The sequence below is a fragment of the Sesamum indicum genome, linkage group LG5 (assembly GCF_026168435.1).
Source record: "Sesamum indicum cultivar Baizhima isolate 11 linkage group LG5, ASM2616843v1, whole genome shotgun sequence".
Lineage (NCBI taxonomy): Eukaryota > Viridiplantae > Streptophyta > Magnoliopsida > Lamiales > Pedaliaceae > Sesamum > Sesamum indicum.
Genome location: NC_142661.1, coordinates 19,872,673 through 19,890,961, shown reverse-complemented (window position 1 = coordinate 19,890,961; position 18,289 = coordinate 19,872,673). Strand labels below are relative to the sequence as shown.

Sequence of the window (18,289 nt, the reverse complement as noted above, 5' to 3'; positions counted from 1 at the left end):
ACATGTCAACTCAATTGCTTAGATTTTCTAGTCCACTCATTTAAACATATATGTTCATTTCCGTACGAGGTGAACCCATTGGGCTCGAGGCTTCTAATATAATCCCACACGAAGCCTACGAGGTATCCCCAACACCACTGGATTTGAGGCTAATCTCCACACACGGTTCATGGTTGTCTTAACCCGAGGAAATATTGCACCCGATGAGTTTCGAACCCGGGATTGTTCGCTAAATAGATCGACTCCACACATTTAAACGCTTTGGGCCTTACACCACCAAGCGCGCTTTGGGTTATATTTCTAATTTTCTATTTTCATGTTACTAGATAGAAATTAGGGTTAATTAACTTAAATATACTTAGCACTCTCTAAAAATACAAAATCACATTTCTCCTCAAAAAAGTTTCAAAACACACCACCCTCTCTGAAAATTTTAAAACTTTTAGAGGGGGTATAAGTGTAATTTTAATTTTTTTTAATAAAAATATAATTTCATTTTTTAGATGGAGTCTATGTGTAATTGACCCTAGAAATTAACCTAACAAAATTGGGCCACATCTGAAAAATTAATTGCCCCCCCCCCCCCTTATTTTTATAGCCCAATGGGCTAACACCTTTTATTTTCTCAAGCCCCATGGCATGTTGCGTTGATATGCCCACTGAGCGGCGCGCATTAATTCAAATATCAAAGCAAAAGAAACTCATTCCTTGAGACATTTGAATGAAACTCGCACAGCCATTACCCCGCCAAGCCCTTCAGAGCCTCCTACAAAGTGATGGTCACCGGATTAACTATACTCTCTACGGCCACCTCATCCAGCGCTGCACCGACCGCCGCCTTTCCCGCCAGGCTAAGCAGCTCCATGCCCGCCTCATTCTCTCCTCCACTACTGCCGACAACTTCCTTGCCTCAAAACTCATCGCTTTCTACTCCAAGATCCACCAGCTCACTTATGCCCGTCGCGTGTTCGACCAAATACCCTACAAGAATACCTTCGCCTACAACGCCCTCCTTATTGCGTACTCCGTACATGGCCGTCACACTGAAACGTTGGAACTGTTCAGGACAAGTTTGTCTCGGAGGGATGGTGATTGTGGTGATTTGGTTGATGTTAATCCGGATAGCTTTACTTTGAGCTGTGTGCTGAAGGCGATGTCGGAGGTGGTGTTGGATGGACCTCTTTCGGCTGGAATGATTCATTGTTATGTGATTAAAAACGGGCTTGATTTGGATGTTTTTGTAGGCAATGGGTTGGTGACTTATTACTCGAGGTGTGATGATCTGGTGTCTGCGAGGTATTTGTTCGATGAAATGCCTGACAGGGACTTGGTGTCTTGGAATTCAATGCTTTCAGGGTATTCTCAAGGCGGTTTTTATGAGGAGTGCAAGGAATTGTACAGAATGATGTTGGGTTTGGAAGATGTGAGGCCTGATGGGGTTACAGCCGTGAGCGTTTTGCATGCATGTGCGCAATCAACTGATCTTGTCTTTGGCATGGAGGTGCATCAATATGTGATGGATAATGGGATTAAAATGGATCTCTCAGTTTGCAATTCAATTATTGCTCTTTATGCAAAATGTGGTAGCTTGGACTATGCCAGGGAGCTTTTCGAGGAGATGACTGAGAAGGATGAAATAACTTATAGCACAATTGTGTCTGGTTACATGGTCCATGGATTTATTGATGATGCTATGAAGATATTCGGGGAAATGAAAAACCCAGGAATGAGTACTTGGAATGCTGTCATTTCAGGTAGGGTTCAGAATAACCAGTATGATAAGGTTTTAGATTTAGTACGTCAGATGCAAGCTTTTGGTTTCAAGCCTAACAGTGTTACTCTTTCTAGTATTCTTCCAGCCATTCCATATGTCTCGCATTTAAAAGGAGGAAAAGAAATTCATGCTTATGCAATCAAAATAAGTTGTGATAGGAATATTTATGTAGTTACTGCCATGATAGACACATATGCCAAACTGGGATTCCTTGTTGGAGCACAAAGAGTATTTAATCTAACAAAGGATAGGAGTGTGATTGTTTGGACAGCAATAATCTCAGCATGTGCAGCTCATGGAGATGCTAACATGGCGCTTAGTCTATTTGATGAGATGCTGAATAGCAAAACAAAGCCAGATGCTGTTACTTTTACCGCTGTATTTGCAGCTTGTGCCCATGCTGGTCTAGTTGAGGAAGCTTGGGAAGTATTTAACTCAGTGTTGCCAAAGTATGGGATTCAACCTTTGCCTAATCATTATGCTTGCATTGTTGCATGTCTGAGCCGAGCAGGGAAGCTTTCTGAGGCAGTGGAATTTGTTAAGAAAATGCCTACTGAACCTACTGCACAGGTTTGGGGTGCACTGCTCACTGGGGCTTCAGAATCTGATGATGTTGAACTTGCAAAGTTTGTTTGTGATCATTTATTTGAATTGGAGCCCGAGAACCCAAGCAATTACATTGTTATGGCAAATCTATATTCGAAAGCTGGTAGGTGGGAAGAGGCAGAGAGGGTCAGAGAGAAAATGAATGCTATTGGGTTTAAAAAAGTTGCTGGAAGTAGCAGAATAGAAACTTCCGGAGGATTATTAAGTTTTATAGCTGGAGGTGCTACAGATGAAAAGACTAACAAAATTCTATGATATTCAAAATGACCAAAGTTGATGGAGAAACAAGGTAACTAACAATTGATGAATTCGAGAGAAAAGTGCTTATAAGTGAGCGTGGGATTGACAGAAACAACAATATTCCAACTCATGGGAGAGATTGCAACTTCAGGAGCTAGAATAAAGTTGAAATGTGATGGTCGCTGCTAGCGGGATTTTTACGGGAATTCTCATGACACCAACCAGACTGCACACAACTCAGCTTTATGGAGACACTAAAGGAACGACTTATTTTGATGATTAATCATTAATCTTGAACTCAGAGATCCACACCATGGACTTAGCTTCATTGTCTGTGGTAATTGATACATCCATGAGGAACCTTGTCCATTTCTTTTCATTGGTTCTCACTTATGAGAGTTGTTTGAAACTCGGGATTCCACTAATGCAATAATCCAGTTCCATATGCTTGATCGTAATTGAATCTTATGATCCAGGAGTTTGGCTTAAGCCCTTCATTGGCATCTAAGTCTCCAAGATGTGAACAACAAAGAGTAAGCAATTGTACTCTACACTGGCTTTCTATCTATGCTGCCAAACATACTTTTCCCACTATAAAAGACTGACCGGAGGCATGTCCTCTTTCCTTCTTTTTCCTTTTTTTTCCCCAGGGGATTGGAGATGTTCACCTGACTCATCACCTTATCATGCTTCTACTTGGTTCATTCTAACCAGACTAGATCTAAGTTCAAGCAGTTAGAGCATCGCTTGTGAGAAATGTTGCTCTTACATAAATACTTCTCTAACTCATTTATATATGCTAGTGTTTCTTCTTCAACTTCATTTCATGTAGCTGCTCTTTGTTTGGCATGTCCAACATGTACTTATGATTCCACAGATACCATTGCTTTTGTTCTGCGGCCTTTTCTTGCAGATACTGAATTAAAATCTCCTTAATGCCCAGTAGAAGATTAGCATCAAATCACCTAGGATTCTCACAGCAAAGGCTATATCTTGTCTGTTTTACGCACAAATGGGATGGGATAAAAGGTATCAAAATGCCTCAGATTTTTCCTTTTCCTTCTTTCCATGATTCATACTGGTCCCACATATGGCCTCAGCTTACTTGAATCAATACCAATCCATCTTGTCGATGTTTGTCCTTCATCTTCAAAGTTGCCCCGCAACTTTTCTGCATAGTCTTTCATGATGCATCTAGAAATGGTAAGTCCATACTGTGCATCAATTATATGCCAACTGATATTTACATATTGCCATGCTAAACTTTTGTGAGCTTAGGTGCAACTATTCTATGCATTCACATTTTTACCACAGCTCAACCCCCAAAATTTGATCTCCAGAATTAAAGATGGGGGAATGAAATTAAGCCCTTGATAGGCGCAGATTGCTTTGGAGATCATAGCATTATTGTTTTGCTGTTTTGTAGGGCCAAGAGAGAGATAAATAGGCCGAGTTGTTTTTTATTTTCTTGTTATTTGTTGTTTTCACCTTAGTGAACAGAGATAATGAAAAGTAGAGAAGTGTCAACCTTTCTTGAACTGGACACAAACTTGTGGACAAGAGCCCAACATTTCCATCCACTCCCTTCCATCTTACTCAACACCACCTCTTCTTCCAATATTTCACACCATTCTTCATCATCCCATGCTCAATAATGCAACTTGCTACATCTATTTTTGTCTAATATGTTTAATTTTTATAGACTCTATGCACATAAAATCATGCGTGGACGGATAAACATCGATAGTTTTAGGTTTTGGTGAAAGAAAAGTATTTGGGTTCTATTATGAAATAAAAGGGAACAGGTTTTGATTAAAATTTTATTTCATTTTATGTTTCAGAGATTTAGAATTAGTTAGTATATAAATTGTAAAGAAATAAAGATTTGAACAAAAGTGAGCAATGACTTGTTTTATTTTTTCTTTTTCGGTTTTCTTTAATTTTATATCCAAAGTGAACGTAAATGCTGCAAGAACATGTTTACTGTCTCTTTCTTTTCCTTTTTCTTGTTTTTATATTCATTGCTTTGGATCTGATGTTTTCTTTAAAGAACATTCCTCGTCTAGGCAATAGTAATATACTATATTTTTCCTGACTTTATTTTTTATCTTTATCAATATAAATAGTACTCAACCTGATACTGCAGAAACTACTAATACTTCGTACTTCATTCACCCCACCGGCATATCATCGGTCAAATTCTTGTACTCAATTATCAATTTCACCCCTTTGATTTTTTTTAATTTTTTTATAAGAATGGTATTATATAATTATATCAAAATTTGATAAAATACATCGATTATATTAGTATTTGATGAAAAAATACATCAATTAAATTAATAAATTTATATTAAATGAGATGAAATACTCATTATAACATATGCTAACTATATATGTGCATGGCATATGAAAAAAAAAGAAGAAAAAACTGGGCAGACAAACTACACTTATTTCGACATTTTATACATTTAACTAATTTGTGATTAGATACTTGTAATTGTCAATTGAGTTTCTCACAAATCTACGTATATATATATGAGAGGAGGAGAACATGATTGTAGTACGAAAATCTTGCTCCTTAAGGTCAAACAACTTTTTCTTCTCTAGAGTCCTCAATTACAACAACTCATTACATATCCACACACTACTCAATGATCCTACCATGGCCAACTACATCAACTCCACACATACCATAATCATGGCCGCCCTCTCCACTCTCCCTTCTTCCCACCTCTCTCACCTCACCCACTCCATCTCCGCAGTCTTCCACCGCCACCTCCGCCGCCTCTCCGCCCTCCTCTCCTCCCCGACCCTCTTCTCCCTCACTCTTCGCCACCTTCACTCCCTCTCCCTCCACCATAAATCCCTCCTCATTGCCCGCCACCTCTTGTCCAGCCTCACCCTTCTCAAACACTTCATGCAAAACAACGGCCCGGAAACCCCACCGCCCCTGTTTTACTCCGCCGCGTGCATGAGACTCCGGGACCTTGACGCCGTCCTTCTCCTCCTCCTCCTCTGCGAACTCCACCAACACGATCGAGAGCTGCTCGATTCACCGCCTTCGTCGTGGCGTGCTATTCTCTGCGATTATGTATCTAAATCCATGTTGAGATTGTCTAGTTTTGGTGGGTGTTCTAGCGGTGAAGTTTTGATCCAGTACATTGAGTCTGTGGGGAGGTCCTGGAATTTGGTTAACGTAATGGGTTTGATTGGTGGTGGCGGTGAAGGAAAGGAGGGAAGGGAGGCGGCGGCATCTGTGGCGGCGGTGGTTGCGCTGCCGACGGTGGAGGCGAGTGGAGGAGGGGAGTGTGTGATATGTAAAGAAGAGATGAAGAAAGGGAGAGAGGTTTGTGAATTGCCATGCCGCCATATGTTTCACTGGATGTGTATACTCCGGTGGCTCAAGAAGAGAAACACGTGTCCCTGCTGCCGGCACCGCCTCCCGACTGACGACGTCCGCCGTGAGATCGATCGGTTGTTGGAGGATTTCGCCAAGATTGGCGGTGGTGCTGGTGGCGGATCAAATCGAGAATGGTTGTAAGCAATGATGTTCTAATTAATTAATGTGTAGAATCTTGTATAATCAATGATGAATCAGTATGGAGTGAGCATGTCTGATGAAAAGAGTAGCAATACAGTTATTACAATTCGACGATGATACAAATAGAGATACATTGTCCTTTTTTACTAGGATTCGAGAAATCGTATTTTTATATATATATATATATATGTGCAGTTTGATTTTCTAATTTTATATTATATTTGTTTGATATTGTAATGGAAAAGTCTGGTCGATGATTTTGACAAATGCTAGCCTAGTTAATTATACAAGGAAAAAAAAAAAAAAACTTACTTTCATCTATGAAAAAATTTCATACCCATAAAAATAGAACAATATCGTAAAATTACACTAATAATAATTATTGATTGTTCATATATGTTTTATATTAATTATTAATAATTAAAATTCATAATATAAATACAATCCACCCACTCCAAAAAAAAAAAGAAAAAAAAGTATAAAGTTGCTAGGCCTAATTGGCTAAAGTGATGGGTTAGGCCTTATCATGATTATACTTGAGTCACTACATCTCTACACTACTCATGACACCTATTTCGAGAGAAGCGTCGTATTGGGATGATGGGAAAATATGGAAAAAATTAAATGAGGGGTGTGAGGTGTGTGTGGGGAAATTTTAATTTAAATTGTGTTTTATTAAATTTAAATTAATTATATATTAAGTGAAATATATTTGCATTGTGATTGATGTACAATTTATTAAAAGTGATTAATTACATAATAAATATATTATATTTATTGTATAATTAATTTAAATCGATCAAATTTGAATTGAGTTAAATAATAAAAAATTGGTGCAAGTAGTTGTGTGAATGGCAGCATAAGCATGATGATCACTCGTTGTTGATAGCAAAACTTGGGTGGTGAGTGTGTTCCGGTGTGTGGTGAGTGTTAGTCGTGAGTAGTGAGAAAGTGATACGCCAAAATCTTGATATTTGGGGAACTCACAACCATAGACTACTCCTATCATTTGTATGCCGATTATCAATTGAATTTATGAGGAAGGCTGTCCATTATTGAATGGAAATGCATTTAATATACAATTGGATATTTATCCCTCACAATATTGTCACACGTTCTTGAGCTTTTTAATCCTAAGACAAGAGTTTTTCCCCTCAAACACTTTCTTACAAATGATGGCATCAATTTCTTATCCCCAATTTTATTGTATCTTTTATTTTATTTAGATTGTGTTTACTTATACCGATTAGTTTGAATAAGGTTAATATTCTAGGTTAGTAGCCCGTTTACTTTGGGGGACGGGCGCCTAATCATAGAGACATGACCCGATATTAATATTATTGTTTAACTTTAGTAACTCAAGCCACCTCGACCCATATATTAAATCCAGACAAGAATTTAGAAGTTCCATTTTGTCCAGATTTTTGCTTGGCATATTACGTAAATACCCTCATGTCCTCCATCGCCATACCTAACAAGGGCATACTAGTCGTTTCGACGTTAAAAATGGGTAATCAGTCAAAGCAAACGTTAGATTATTTTTTAACAACAAGAATAGTACAACAAAGTAAATTTTCTATAATTAGTCTTAAACTTTTTTATCATACATTTAATTTAAATTTATCATATCGCCCTGATAATCCTATACTCAAAATAAGGCCTCAATATATACACATCCGGAATATATATATTAAACGGAATAAAAAATATAATATGATTTAAAATAAAAAAAAAAATCCAATACAAAATGCGGCCCAAATTCTTTCCTTTCTCCTTTTCGTGCCGGACTATGTTCGAGGAAAGAAAACGCACAGAAGAAGGGGAACAAATATAAGTAAAAAACAAAGACCCCTTGTCTTTTTTTCTCCATTATATCATGTGACGTGTTTATAGTTATTTCATGTCACAACTTTTTTCCAGTGTATTGCAAAATAAAACCTAGAAAGCAATTATGTATATACGGACAATGCCATTACTACTCATCAAAGGTAGACTGAACAATTTGGGCCCTGATTATAAGCCCAGCCCATTTAAGCAGTACTAATGTAGAAAATCATCGTACACATAATGTGGATTTGAGTTTTTACCGAAATATTTAATGAACCTAAACCTGGTTAGAATATCCAATCGTATTGGCCTTTTTCTTTTATTTTTAATAAGCTTAATTTAAAACAAAAAAAAAATAAATTATTAATTGTAGTGCTTCTTCAGGCATGATAATGGGCTTATTTAAAGAAAACATGGGCTTACTACATTTTCTATGTTGGGCTGATATGGGCTACCCTGCCATGAACTTTTCTTGCCAAATCCTTGATTTAAATTCAGCAATAAGGTAATAAACTAATAATATATTATATTCGATATAGTGAAAAATAATTCCTTTTTAATTTATGCTTTCCAAGATATAAAACTCATTTTTCTGAATAATGAATTTAAGTAAAAATCTTAAATTTATATCATGCTTTCTGAAATATCAGCACTATTTTTAGACTAGAAATGGCAACAAATTATATTTCGGATAAGTTTGTCAAAATTCGAGACTCGATCCATTGAAATTTTTATGAACTGAATTCCGACGAGATCATTAGCCATCGTCTTGCATGAAAATGATATTTGCATCCCCATATTAACAAAAAATTCATTGAATTCGTGTATATCTATTACTAAAAATCCATATTAATATAATTTATTTATTTCTTGAGATTGAGAAGTCAAAAATAAAAGAAAACTTAGAGTGAAATCCAATGTATCAACTTTGATTAACTACAATTTTATTAATAATGAAAAGTAAAAATGAGAAGGAAGGTTCCAAGTTCTATTTCTGAAAATCAAGTGATGATTATTGCGCATGACCAAAAAAAGAAAAAGAGAGGGCAAAATGCTGAGCATTGCTTCTCTTAGAAGAATAGTTTGCCCAAATCATAACAATCTATTTCCTTTTCAGTTTCCACAAACTCACCACCCACCAACTACTACTGCAGGAGCCATCTGCTTTTCAATCTCATCATTACCATTTTATTTTTGTAAATTCCTTCCCGAAAAACATAATAATTACACATATTTCCTCCTATTTTGTGTAATTTTACGTAGATTTCTTATGATTTCTAAAATTACATGTAGTACTCATAAATTTTGCTTTCATCTAATAAATAAGTCCTTTTATTAGTTAAAATTTACTAAATTTGATTATATTAACAAAAGGATAGGATAAAAGTCATATTTAACCCAGTTGACTTAATACTGATTTATTGCAGGTCAAATAAAAATTTTTATGACTAAATTACTTTTGTACATCTTTGCACATTAATGCACGTGAGAATGTATATTTTTAGCATCATAACGGTACTTTAGTCACAAAAGATTTGTTTGATCTATAATAAATTAATCGAGAGTAAATATTGATTTTCATTCAATTCTTTTATTAGTATCAACAAATTCAGTGAATGTTGACTAATGTAGGAACCTATTTGTTATATAGAAAAAATCTCAATTTTCAAATCAAATGAAGTTTACATGTAAAAATACCAAATTTTAGGGGACGAGAGTATAATTATTAAAAAGAAAGAAAAAAGGGGGCTACCATTCATTTCATTTCATCAATTTTCAAAAGAGAAATTTACTTAAAAATCCTTAAAATGCAATTGCCTTTTGATATAGCTAGAGACGCCAAAAGGCCACACCACAAAATCAACTTTTGACTTGTTTTCTTTTCTCTTCTCTTTTCTTTTTTTAAGGATTTACCCGCAAGACGTTGTTGACATTTCATACTTTTAGGCCCTTTTTTTGATCCTAAATTACTGAGAAGTCTGATTTATGTGATTATGTAAAATAATAAAAGTAATTTTTGTAATTATATCGAATTATGGAAACTAACCTTAAATTTTAACTAATTTAATACTTTAACTTAGATGCAAAAATGATGGCCAAAAAATAGGAGAATGTAAAAATAAGGGGATGGTTGGAATTTAAGGATATTTATTTATATAGGAGGCAAGTTGAATGTGAAGGACACAGACACGGGCAAAGAGTGAATGGAGCCACCGGCCACCGGCTACCATGTGACTGGGCTATGCCTATGCTATACTTGTTGCACTCATATCTCAGAAATCCCATCACTAATTTTGTCTCCTTCCAACTCTATTTCACATTCAAATTTTTTAATCCTTTCTTCTTTTGTTTTTCTTAATATATATTTGTATTTTACCTTACACTAAAAATATACAAATTTTGTTTAATGTTTCTCCTGACTTAAAGGCATATAAAACTAGAATGTAATAACTAGACTAAGAAGAAAAACAAAAACAATTATGTGAAAAATGGAACTAATGATCTTCAAATATTTGCGGGCTAACAAAACGTTTTTCTTTTTAGTGACTCGACTATTTATATATTATATTATAGATTTTGATAAGTATATTAATAACATCATATATTGTTGGGATTTAAACTCATAGTGTTATAGTCGTAGAGTTTTAGTTTCGCCGCTTAAACTAAAGCTTTTTCGACGTATAATAAAATATTGTGAATATATGTATATATATATATGATGTCGGCAAACGTTTTAAATTAGCTGCAGATGAGAAGGTTAAGTGTGCCTAAAAGTCTCAATGACTCGTCTTTCTAGAAATGTGTTTTTTTATAATAAGATTATAAGGCTCATACGAAACTCACGATGGATTAACATTACACAATGAAACAAAATATATGAGTTGTAAGTGGCGTCATTAACAAATATTAATTTCGATAATGTAAAAGAGTAAGACTTAATAATGAAGCTGAAAAATATACAAATAAATAGCAAAAAATGTAAAGAAATAGCTTCAAGATATGAAATTAACTTCTTAAGGATTGTTAATGACTAGAACAGCAATATGATATAAATGGATTTTTAGTTTTATTTTCCTGTTTATGAAATTGTTCAAAGTATGAGTCACATACCAATAAATGAACAGTTACAAGTTTAAATTTGAAGTAATTGAGAAGGTAAGGGAGGCAGAGGCAGTAGAGTATACTCTCACATACAGTGTACACAGTTAAAGACATTAATGGTGAGGGAAAGAGTCCAACTCACCTGACATAGGTGAAAACAAAATGATTCTTACAAAGCATCTTTTTTTTTATTATTTCAACCAAACAGGGCCTGTGCCCGAAACCCGACACACCAACACTTTCAAATTCTTTTTTTTTTTTAAAAAAAATATTCCTATAAATTCCTCAATGTTTTCAGTTGTCTGAGCATAATAATCTGGGCCAACAACAAGTAGACAAAGTAAAGGTGTTTTGTTCAGTTGCTCAATGGGATTTTAAGTGATGAGATGTTAGTCACTGGGACGAGTGGGAGAAGAGAAGATTTCAAGAATAGAGGATGAGAAGAGGAGGAGGCAATGCAGATTCACAATGTCGGTGAGTTTTCTTTTATGTTTTCATGGGATTGTGATCTCGTTCCTGTTATGAGATTCTCTGTGGTTGTGAATCAAGTTTTAATGTCTGAAAATGGTTGTTTTTTTTTGGTCTTGGGTTCAGTGAGAAGAAAATGGAAGGAGAAAATGGTGTGAGGACAGTGGATTGTTTGAGGGGGCGGTTGCTTGCGGAGAGAGCGGCTTCAAGAAAAGCAAACGAGGAGGCCGAGTTTTTGGGAAACAAGGTCTCTCTCTCTCTCTCCTGTATTTGCCTTTGAAGTTGCCACCTTTTTCAAATTGATGATTTCTTCTATTCCACTCTCTGGAAATCACAGATGATGGAACTGGAAAACCTGTTAAAACAAGAGGCAAGATCAAGAAACAGGGCTGAGAGGAAGCTAAAATTCCTGCTGAAGAAGCTTGAATCCATGAACATTATATATGAATCAGAGCACTCAGGCTTGGTGGACAAAACTGACATTTCATCCGTGTCATCAACAACTTCTTCAAGCACCAAAGAACTACAAGAAAACAATGAACATCGGCAGATGAAAATCTCCAACATAGTCAAAAGTCAAGAATCAAAAGAGAATGCCAAATCCCAGAAAGAGTCGGAAGCTTCACTGCCAAATGATTCAGAAAATTGTTCATTCAGTCTCAGTGATGATAGCTCTGCAAGTTCTGTATTTGGAGACAATTTGCAAGAACTCAAAAGCCAGAAATATGAAATGGGACCAAATCAAGATCCAATGTCCCAATCAGTCTCAAAGAACTCTGGACAAAATATAGCAGAAAATGCCACCTTTGAGGATTCTTCTTCCTCCGCATTTGATTCATATTCTGAAAAGTCAAGTCATCTGGGCTCCAATCAAAATTGCAGTGACTCAAACATGGATGAACTGAGGTGAATTCTGTGAACTAATGCTGTTGATTGATTACAGAGTAATTTCTCTATAGCAATTATGTTTAAGTTACACTCATCCTATTTGCTTTTTCATAGTGATATCTGCAATCGCAGTGTGAAATCTTCTGCCGGAGAGGGCCTCAACGAAGAAGGCGATCAAGATTCAGACCGTCAAATAGATAATATGATGGCCTTAGTTCCGGTTGATATGCCACAGAAAAATCAGCCCATTGATCCGGAAGTTCTTGATGCCACGGTGAAACAAGTGCTCGACACGTTAAAGCATGCAAAGGAACAACTTCAGAGTTCGATGGAGAGACGGCGAACAAGCATGATTAAAGTTGGTTAGATTTGTTTCATCTGGAAGACAAGTATTGTTTCATATACTGAATAAATGGCTGACTTATGTACTGATTCAAGCTGTTACACTAATGGCAATCTTCTTGAACTTTGTTTGCTTTGCGTTGTTCTCTTTGGTTCCCATTTATGCATTCGTGGTTTTTAAGTGATCAAAGTAAGAAGAATGGAAAATTTTGGTTTTTAAGGTACAGCTTGATGCAAGTTTAACCAAACTCAGACAGTACAATTTTCTGCCTTGGTTTCAGCAAGAAAGAACCTAACATGAAAGTGATGCAACTTATGAAAAGTTTGTTCTCGGTTCCAAAGCAATTGAACAATCAGTGAGACAGACAGTCAAAGTTCAGCTCTTTGCCTGTAAAGCCAAAAGTAGAGGGGGCGGTTCCATGAAAACAATATGATTCTTGAATGATTTGTGCAGCAAAAACTAGAGAAGAACAGATAAAGGAACCTTGAAGAAGGGGTGCTAACTGCAATTTACAACTTAATTCACAGTTTCTGCATAGGAGAATAGCAAGACTCTTTGAATTACAACTTCTAATAAAAGCGGCCACGTTGTTCTGAAGAATAATAATATAATCTTTTATGAGCTATGTAGATTTATTTCTGGTGTTGATTCATCAGAGACTTGAGGGTTCGTAAGGTAACCACACTGCGTCCACCATGGTTCCGATGGAATCGCATAAGGATCCTGTGAATCTTGAAATCGAAACTGGGACTTCCTTTCAGCTCTTGAGGAAACTCTTGTTCAAATACTTTGATGTCTCCTTTTGTAAGACAGAACTCTTTAACAATGCCAAGATGGTGACTGAAAAGAATTTGCTTGTTTAAATATTAATCTTGAACAAATTTGCATCAGGTGTTTCATGAGTCAAAACTCAAACACTCGAACCCTTCTTTGTATCATTTGAAGCCTAAGGGTTGTCCCGAAAATGCACTTCGTTTGGAAGAGCAGGCATTGGTTTTATATATCACTTAAACTTCTCATCGCAATCGATTTTGGGCATGTGCGTACATCACAAACTAATTCTACATGGAGCTGGTAACATGATCTGAAATAGCTGTTCTTGGGGGGGGGGGGGGGAAGGGTCACACAGATGAAATGGGCAACCAAGAAAAGACCAAAGACCTCATACACTCTCACCCATCCACCAACTTTGCTCAAAAAAGGTGAAAAACACAGTTTCACACTTCTGCTCTGAAATATGAACAGTAGTTTTCTGCTAGTTGCCCTGGGGGACCAATGAAAGGAATCTAGCTGCTGCCAATTGAAATAAATGGTTTCAGAATTTGAATCAACTGTTATCCTTTGATCCACCCAATATATTATCCAAATACAGAAGATATCACTCTCAATCTCAATCACTACTTGGGGCCTCTACTACTACATTGTGGACACTGACTACATTGATTACAGCTACCTAACAAAGCTATTCTTGAAAATCAAGAATGTTCTTTACTTTAACAGTAAATTGCAATGCAGCCATCACCTTGTAATAAACTATGGCTGAGTGGTGAGGTAATAATTACTGTGAGATAAGGCAAACCCCACATGAGAAAAGATTAAAAAGACAGTTCTTTCTGTCCTGACCATAAGAGCAGAGGTAAAGTTAGAATTTTTTACATGATGTGAAAATGAATATAGAAAGTGATGAGGGTTAAAACCGAAGCAAAAGTCTTGTTTATAGCTTCTTGAAATGCTCATATTTATCCACGGTCCACCTGAAGGCATTCTTGTCTACTTCTATGTACAAGGGAAAGACAAAGATTCAGAACCCATCATATGACTCTTGTTGTGGTAATAGATCAGATTAGGATTTGTAAAGTGATCTAACTATTCATTTTGACATTATAAAAAAAGAAGTTTTCAATGTTGGTTTAAGTGTGTAAGTTGAGCTTGAATACCTCTTTACTTGGTAGAATTTGAGCCATGCAAGTCCAAAAACCTTCTTTTATTCTGTGAAGGAATTTGAGAACGGAGTGTTGTTTGACTTTATCCATACTTAGCCTGAAAATTGTTTTTTTTTTTTTGTGTCTGCCTATTTAAGGTGAATGTGAGCGGAGCAAAAATTGCCTAGAATGTTGCTTTGCTACTAAATTAGGATTCAAAATCAAATCTTGACCATCTAAGTAAAAACCCTGAAAACCTACCCTGCCACAACAACCAACCATAACAAAGACGAGAGAGAGACAGAGAGAGGACAGGAGACTATTAATATAATAATGATACGATAAAACAAATTCAGACAAGAAAAAAAGGTTGGTTCTTTAAAATAAAAAATTAATTATCTCCAACCCCTTTGTTTAAGTTTTCCTTGTGTACCTTCCCCCTCCACAATAATCATAATCTGAGATCTCATTCTGACAATTAATCTAAAAAAAGAGTTTCTTCCTGCCGAGAAAAATTCCAAGACGCAGTTTTGCCTTTTGTTATCCAATTGTGTTCTCTCTGTTTTTCTATCCTCTGATCCAGGAGCAAACTCTTCCACCATCAAATCTTCATGAGTTTTTACAGCTAATGTTGTTGTTATTCAAAGGTGACACCAAAAATATGGAAGGTCGACAAATTTTCAACCCTGGTTCAAGGTATGCAAGGGCAGCACCCCTCGCCTAAAATAACTTTGCTTGATTTCTTGTCTTGGGGACACGTTTTTCTGGGTGAGTTTTGCCCATACCCTTTTGGTTTCTTAGATTGTATCCGTCTTTTCTTTGTCTGTTCCTTACATATTAATGGTGTCTAGCCCTTGTAGAGCTGGTGGGTGGATAGTCTTGAGAATTGAGGTTCTTGGGTTGGAATATAAGCAAAAGCTGGAGTTGAGGTTGGGATTGATGAACATCTCTTTTGCTGGTTCTTTTGGATGAATTCTATCAAGGGATGTGAATCTGTGTGATCATAGATATATAGATGCGCTAGAAAGTTTGTGCTAAAATTTTACACTCATTGTTAGATCATTTGGACATGTAGCTTATACATATGAAGTACTACTCTATATACATCGGTTTCATTGAAATGGTGAAGCCTTGTTGGAGACCTTTGGTTGATGATGATGGATCAAGGAGGGGAAGAGATGGGAGTCGGAGAGGGGGAGATACAAAAGGCCGGTTCGATGGGCTGTTGTGGCATAAGGATCTGGGGCAGCATGTAGATGGAGAATTCTCAATGGCAGTGATTCAAGCCAATAATTTGTTGGAGGATTATAGCCAGTTTGAATCAGGGCCGTTGAGTTCACTTGATTCAGGACCTTGTGGTACTTTTATTGGAGTCTATGATGGACATGGAGGGCCAGAGACGTCTCGGTTTGTAAACGAAACCCTGTTCGCAAATCTCAAGAGTATGTTTCCTCACCTTTGATTGCTGAATAGTTTTCATCGAGAAGTTACATCTGTTGAATTGCCTCCTGGACTATTGCTATTTACCCCAATATGATCTACTAATATATATCATATATGCATTTGTAGAACCGGCTTCCAAATTATAGCAAAATTTGATGAAGTAAATCCAGCCCTTCTGGTATAATGAATAATGTTGAGCATTGGCAGGATAACTCGATTTACAGCATATTCTTCTATTCATGCCATGAATATACTAGAAAATTATAGAAATTGTTAGAAGACGAAATGTGTTGCTGCTGCCTCTGTGCATATCTAAGCTCTCTGATTCGTTCACTTCCTTCTGCAGTAAAAGAGTCAGTACCACATGTTTTGCTTCAGCCTGCTGAATCATAATGGTGCTTTCTTTTACCTTGATACAGAATTTGCCTCTGAACATAAAGAAATATCTGCAAATGTTATTAAAAAGGCTTTCTTGGCAACTGAGGAGGAGTTTCTTTCCGTAGTGAGGCAAAAGTGGCATATTATGCCACAAATTGCTTCAGTAGGAACGTGCTGTTTGGTGGGGGTAATATGCAACGGGTTCCTATATGTTGCCAATGCTGGAGACTCCAGGGTAGTTTTAGGCCGGGAAGATAAGGCTGCTGGAGGAGTGACAGCTATTCAATTATCAACGGAGCACAATGCTAATATCGAATCAGTTAGAGATGAATTACGGAGTTTGCATCCTAATGATTCACGGATTGTCGTTTTAAAGCACAAAGTTTGGCGTGTGAAGGGAATTATACAGGTTAGCTTCTTGTGTTTTCTTGTTCTTTTGAAAGGTGAATGGAAGTATTTTGAGCTGCTAACCACAAGGATATGGATGATTCCATTATTTTACACCAACCTTACTGTTCCCGAGTACTTCTGGTGCAAGTTGAAGTGAGCTTTGTAATTTTGAAATGTTTAATTTCATATTGGATGCCATAGATCAAAACAGGAACGGCGTCAAAAAGCACATAACGCCCCTTAATTGATTATTTGTTCCATCTGTACGAGTGGCATTTATTATATTTTTGTTTCACCAGGTATCAAGATCGATCGGAGACGCCTATCTTAAGAGATCCGAGTTCAACAAAGAACCACTGTTGCAAAAATTTAGGTTGTCGGAACCCTTCACCAAGCCAATTCTCAGTGCAGAACCATCTATTTTTGTACACAGGCTCAATCCCAGAGATCAGTTCCTCATATTTGCTTCAGATGGTTTGTGGGAGCATCTTACCAACCAAGAGGCAGTCGACATCGTCAACAGCTATCCCCGTCGTGTAAGCCTTATACAATATGCTAGAAAATCTAATCAGACTCAGGTCTGGCCACATCAAATCGATCATATTACAACTGTTAAATTGCACTTGTCAAGTGATCGGTAACTCTGCTTACACCGCACACCAATTGCATCATGCCACACACCAATCAACTGCCTATTTCACATCTCATCACGTCTAACCTTAAGTTAGTTTTCAACCATTGTATGAACTCCCCATCACACATTTCTTGAACAGGGCATTGCTAGGAGACTTGTTAAAGCAGCTCTCCTTGTGGCAGCCAAGAAGAGAGAAATGCGGTACTCGGACTTGAAGAAAATCGAGCGAGGTGTGAGGCGGCATTTCCATGACGATATTACAGTTGTGGTTGTCTTTATAGATCAATCTTCCAACCATAGGCCCTCTCCTCGGAGCTGCACAGTGTCAATAAGAGGAGGAGGAGGAGGTGTCCCCTACTCTCCTAATTAGAATTGCATGATCTTTCTGTTATTGTGGGGGTGGATCCCTTGTTTGTAAATTATGAATGATAAGTTTGTGGCTTCCTCTTTTACTCTCTCATTTTTACCTATTTGTTCTCGTTACTTCTTTTATGCTCATGATTTTCGAAAGGCTAGTTAGGGTTAATCAATTTGAATAGGACAAATTTGAATGGTAGGATGCAAGACAAGTACCATCAAACCGGTCACCTGAAATGATAGTATAATCAAATCCTCCCCTCCCCCGTTTGTTTTAGCAACTTATCCTAAGGTCTCCTCACCAAGAGCTCGCCGGCGACGACACAGGAAGCAACCCGCCTGCTGTGGCGGGGCGGCTTTTTTCTTTCACAATAAG

At 36.9% G+C, this 18,289-nt stretch overlaps 4 protein-coding genes across 6 annotated transcripts; all 4 read left to right on the top strand.

The window, feature by feature from the left end:
* Window positions 1–696: 696 nt before the first annotated feature.
* On the top strand, window positions 697–3,518 carry LOC105161423 (Pentatricopeptide repeat (PPR) superfamily protein). The gene is made up of 2 exons (XM_011079104.3): window positions 697–3,153; window positions 3,271–3,518. The coding sequence occupies exon 1, from the start codon at window positions 722–724 to the stop codon at window positions 2,633–2,635; it is 1,914 nt and encodes a 637-aa protein (XP_011077406.2). The 5' UTR covers window positions 697–721; the 3' UTR covers window positions 2,636–3,153; window positions 3,271–3,518.
* A 1,658-nt stretch (window positions 3,519–5,176) lies between these two features.
* Window positions 5,177–6,390, top strand: SGR9 (RING/U-box superfamily protein). Its single transcript, XM_088880209.1, has one exon. It carries the CDS (start codon window positions 5,283–5,285, stop codon window positions 6,159–6,161), a length of 879 nt encoding a protein of 292 aa, XP_088736335.1. The 5' UTR covers window positions 5,177–5,282; the 3' UTR covers window positions 6,162–6,390.
* A 4,907-nt stretch (window positions 6,391–11,297) lies between these two features.
* Window positions 11,298–12,926, top strand: LOC105161421 (uncharacterized). Of its 3 annotated transcripts, none has more exons than XM_011079101.3 (4): window positions 11,298–11,560; window positions 11,685–11,805; window positions 11,896–12,464; window positions 12,561–12,926. In XM_011079101.3, exons 2-4 carry the CDS (start codon window positions 11,695–11,697, stop codon window positions 12,811–12,813), a joined length of 933 nt encoding a protein of 310 aa, XP_011077403.3. In that variant the 5' UTR covers window positions 11,298–11,560; window positions 11,685–11,694; the 3' UTR covers window positions 12,814–12,926. The 3 variants fall into 3 exon arrangements, with proteins under 3 accessions (XP_011077403.3, XP_088736337.1, XP_088736336.1); XM_088880211.1 differs by having other exon boundaries at window positions 11,298–11,564; window positions 12,579–12,926; XM_088880210.1 differs by having other exon boundaries at window positions 11,302–11,564.
* A 2,149-nt stretch (window positions 12,927–15,075) lies between these two features.
* LOC105161420 (Protein phosphatase 2C family protein) lies at window positions 15,076–18,016 on the top strand. The gene is made up of 5 exons (XM_011079097.3): window positions 15,076–15,479; window positions 15,563–16,153; window positions 16,574–16,941; window positions 17,222–17,458; window positions 17,696–18,016. The coding sequence occupies exons 2-5, from the start codon at window positions 15,796–15,798 to the stop codon at window positions 17,924–17,926; spliced, it is 1,194 nt and encodes a 397-aa protein (XP_011077399.1). The 5' UTR covers window positions 15,076–15,479; window positions 15,563–15,795; the 3' UTR covers window positions 17,927–18,016.
* The last annotated feature ends 273 nt before the right edge of the window (window positions 18,017–18,289 follow it).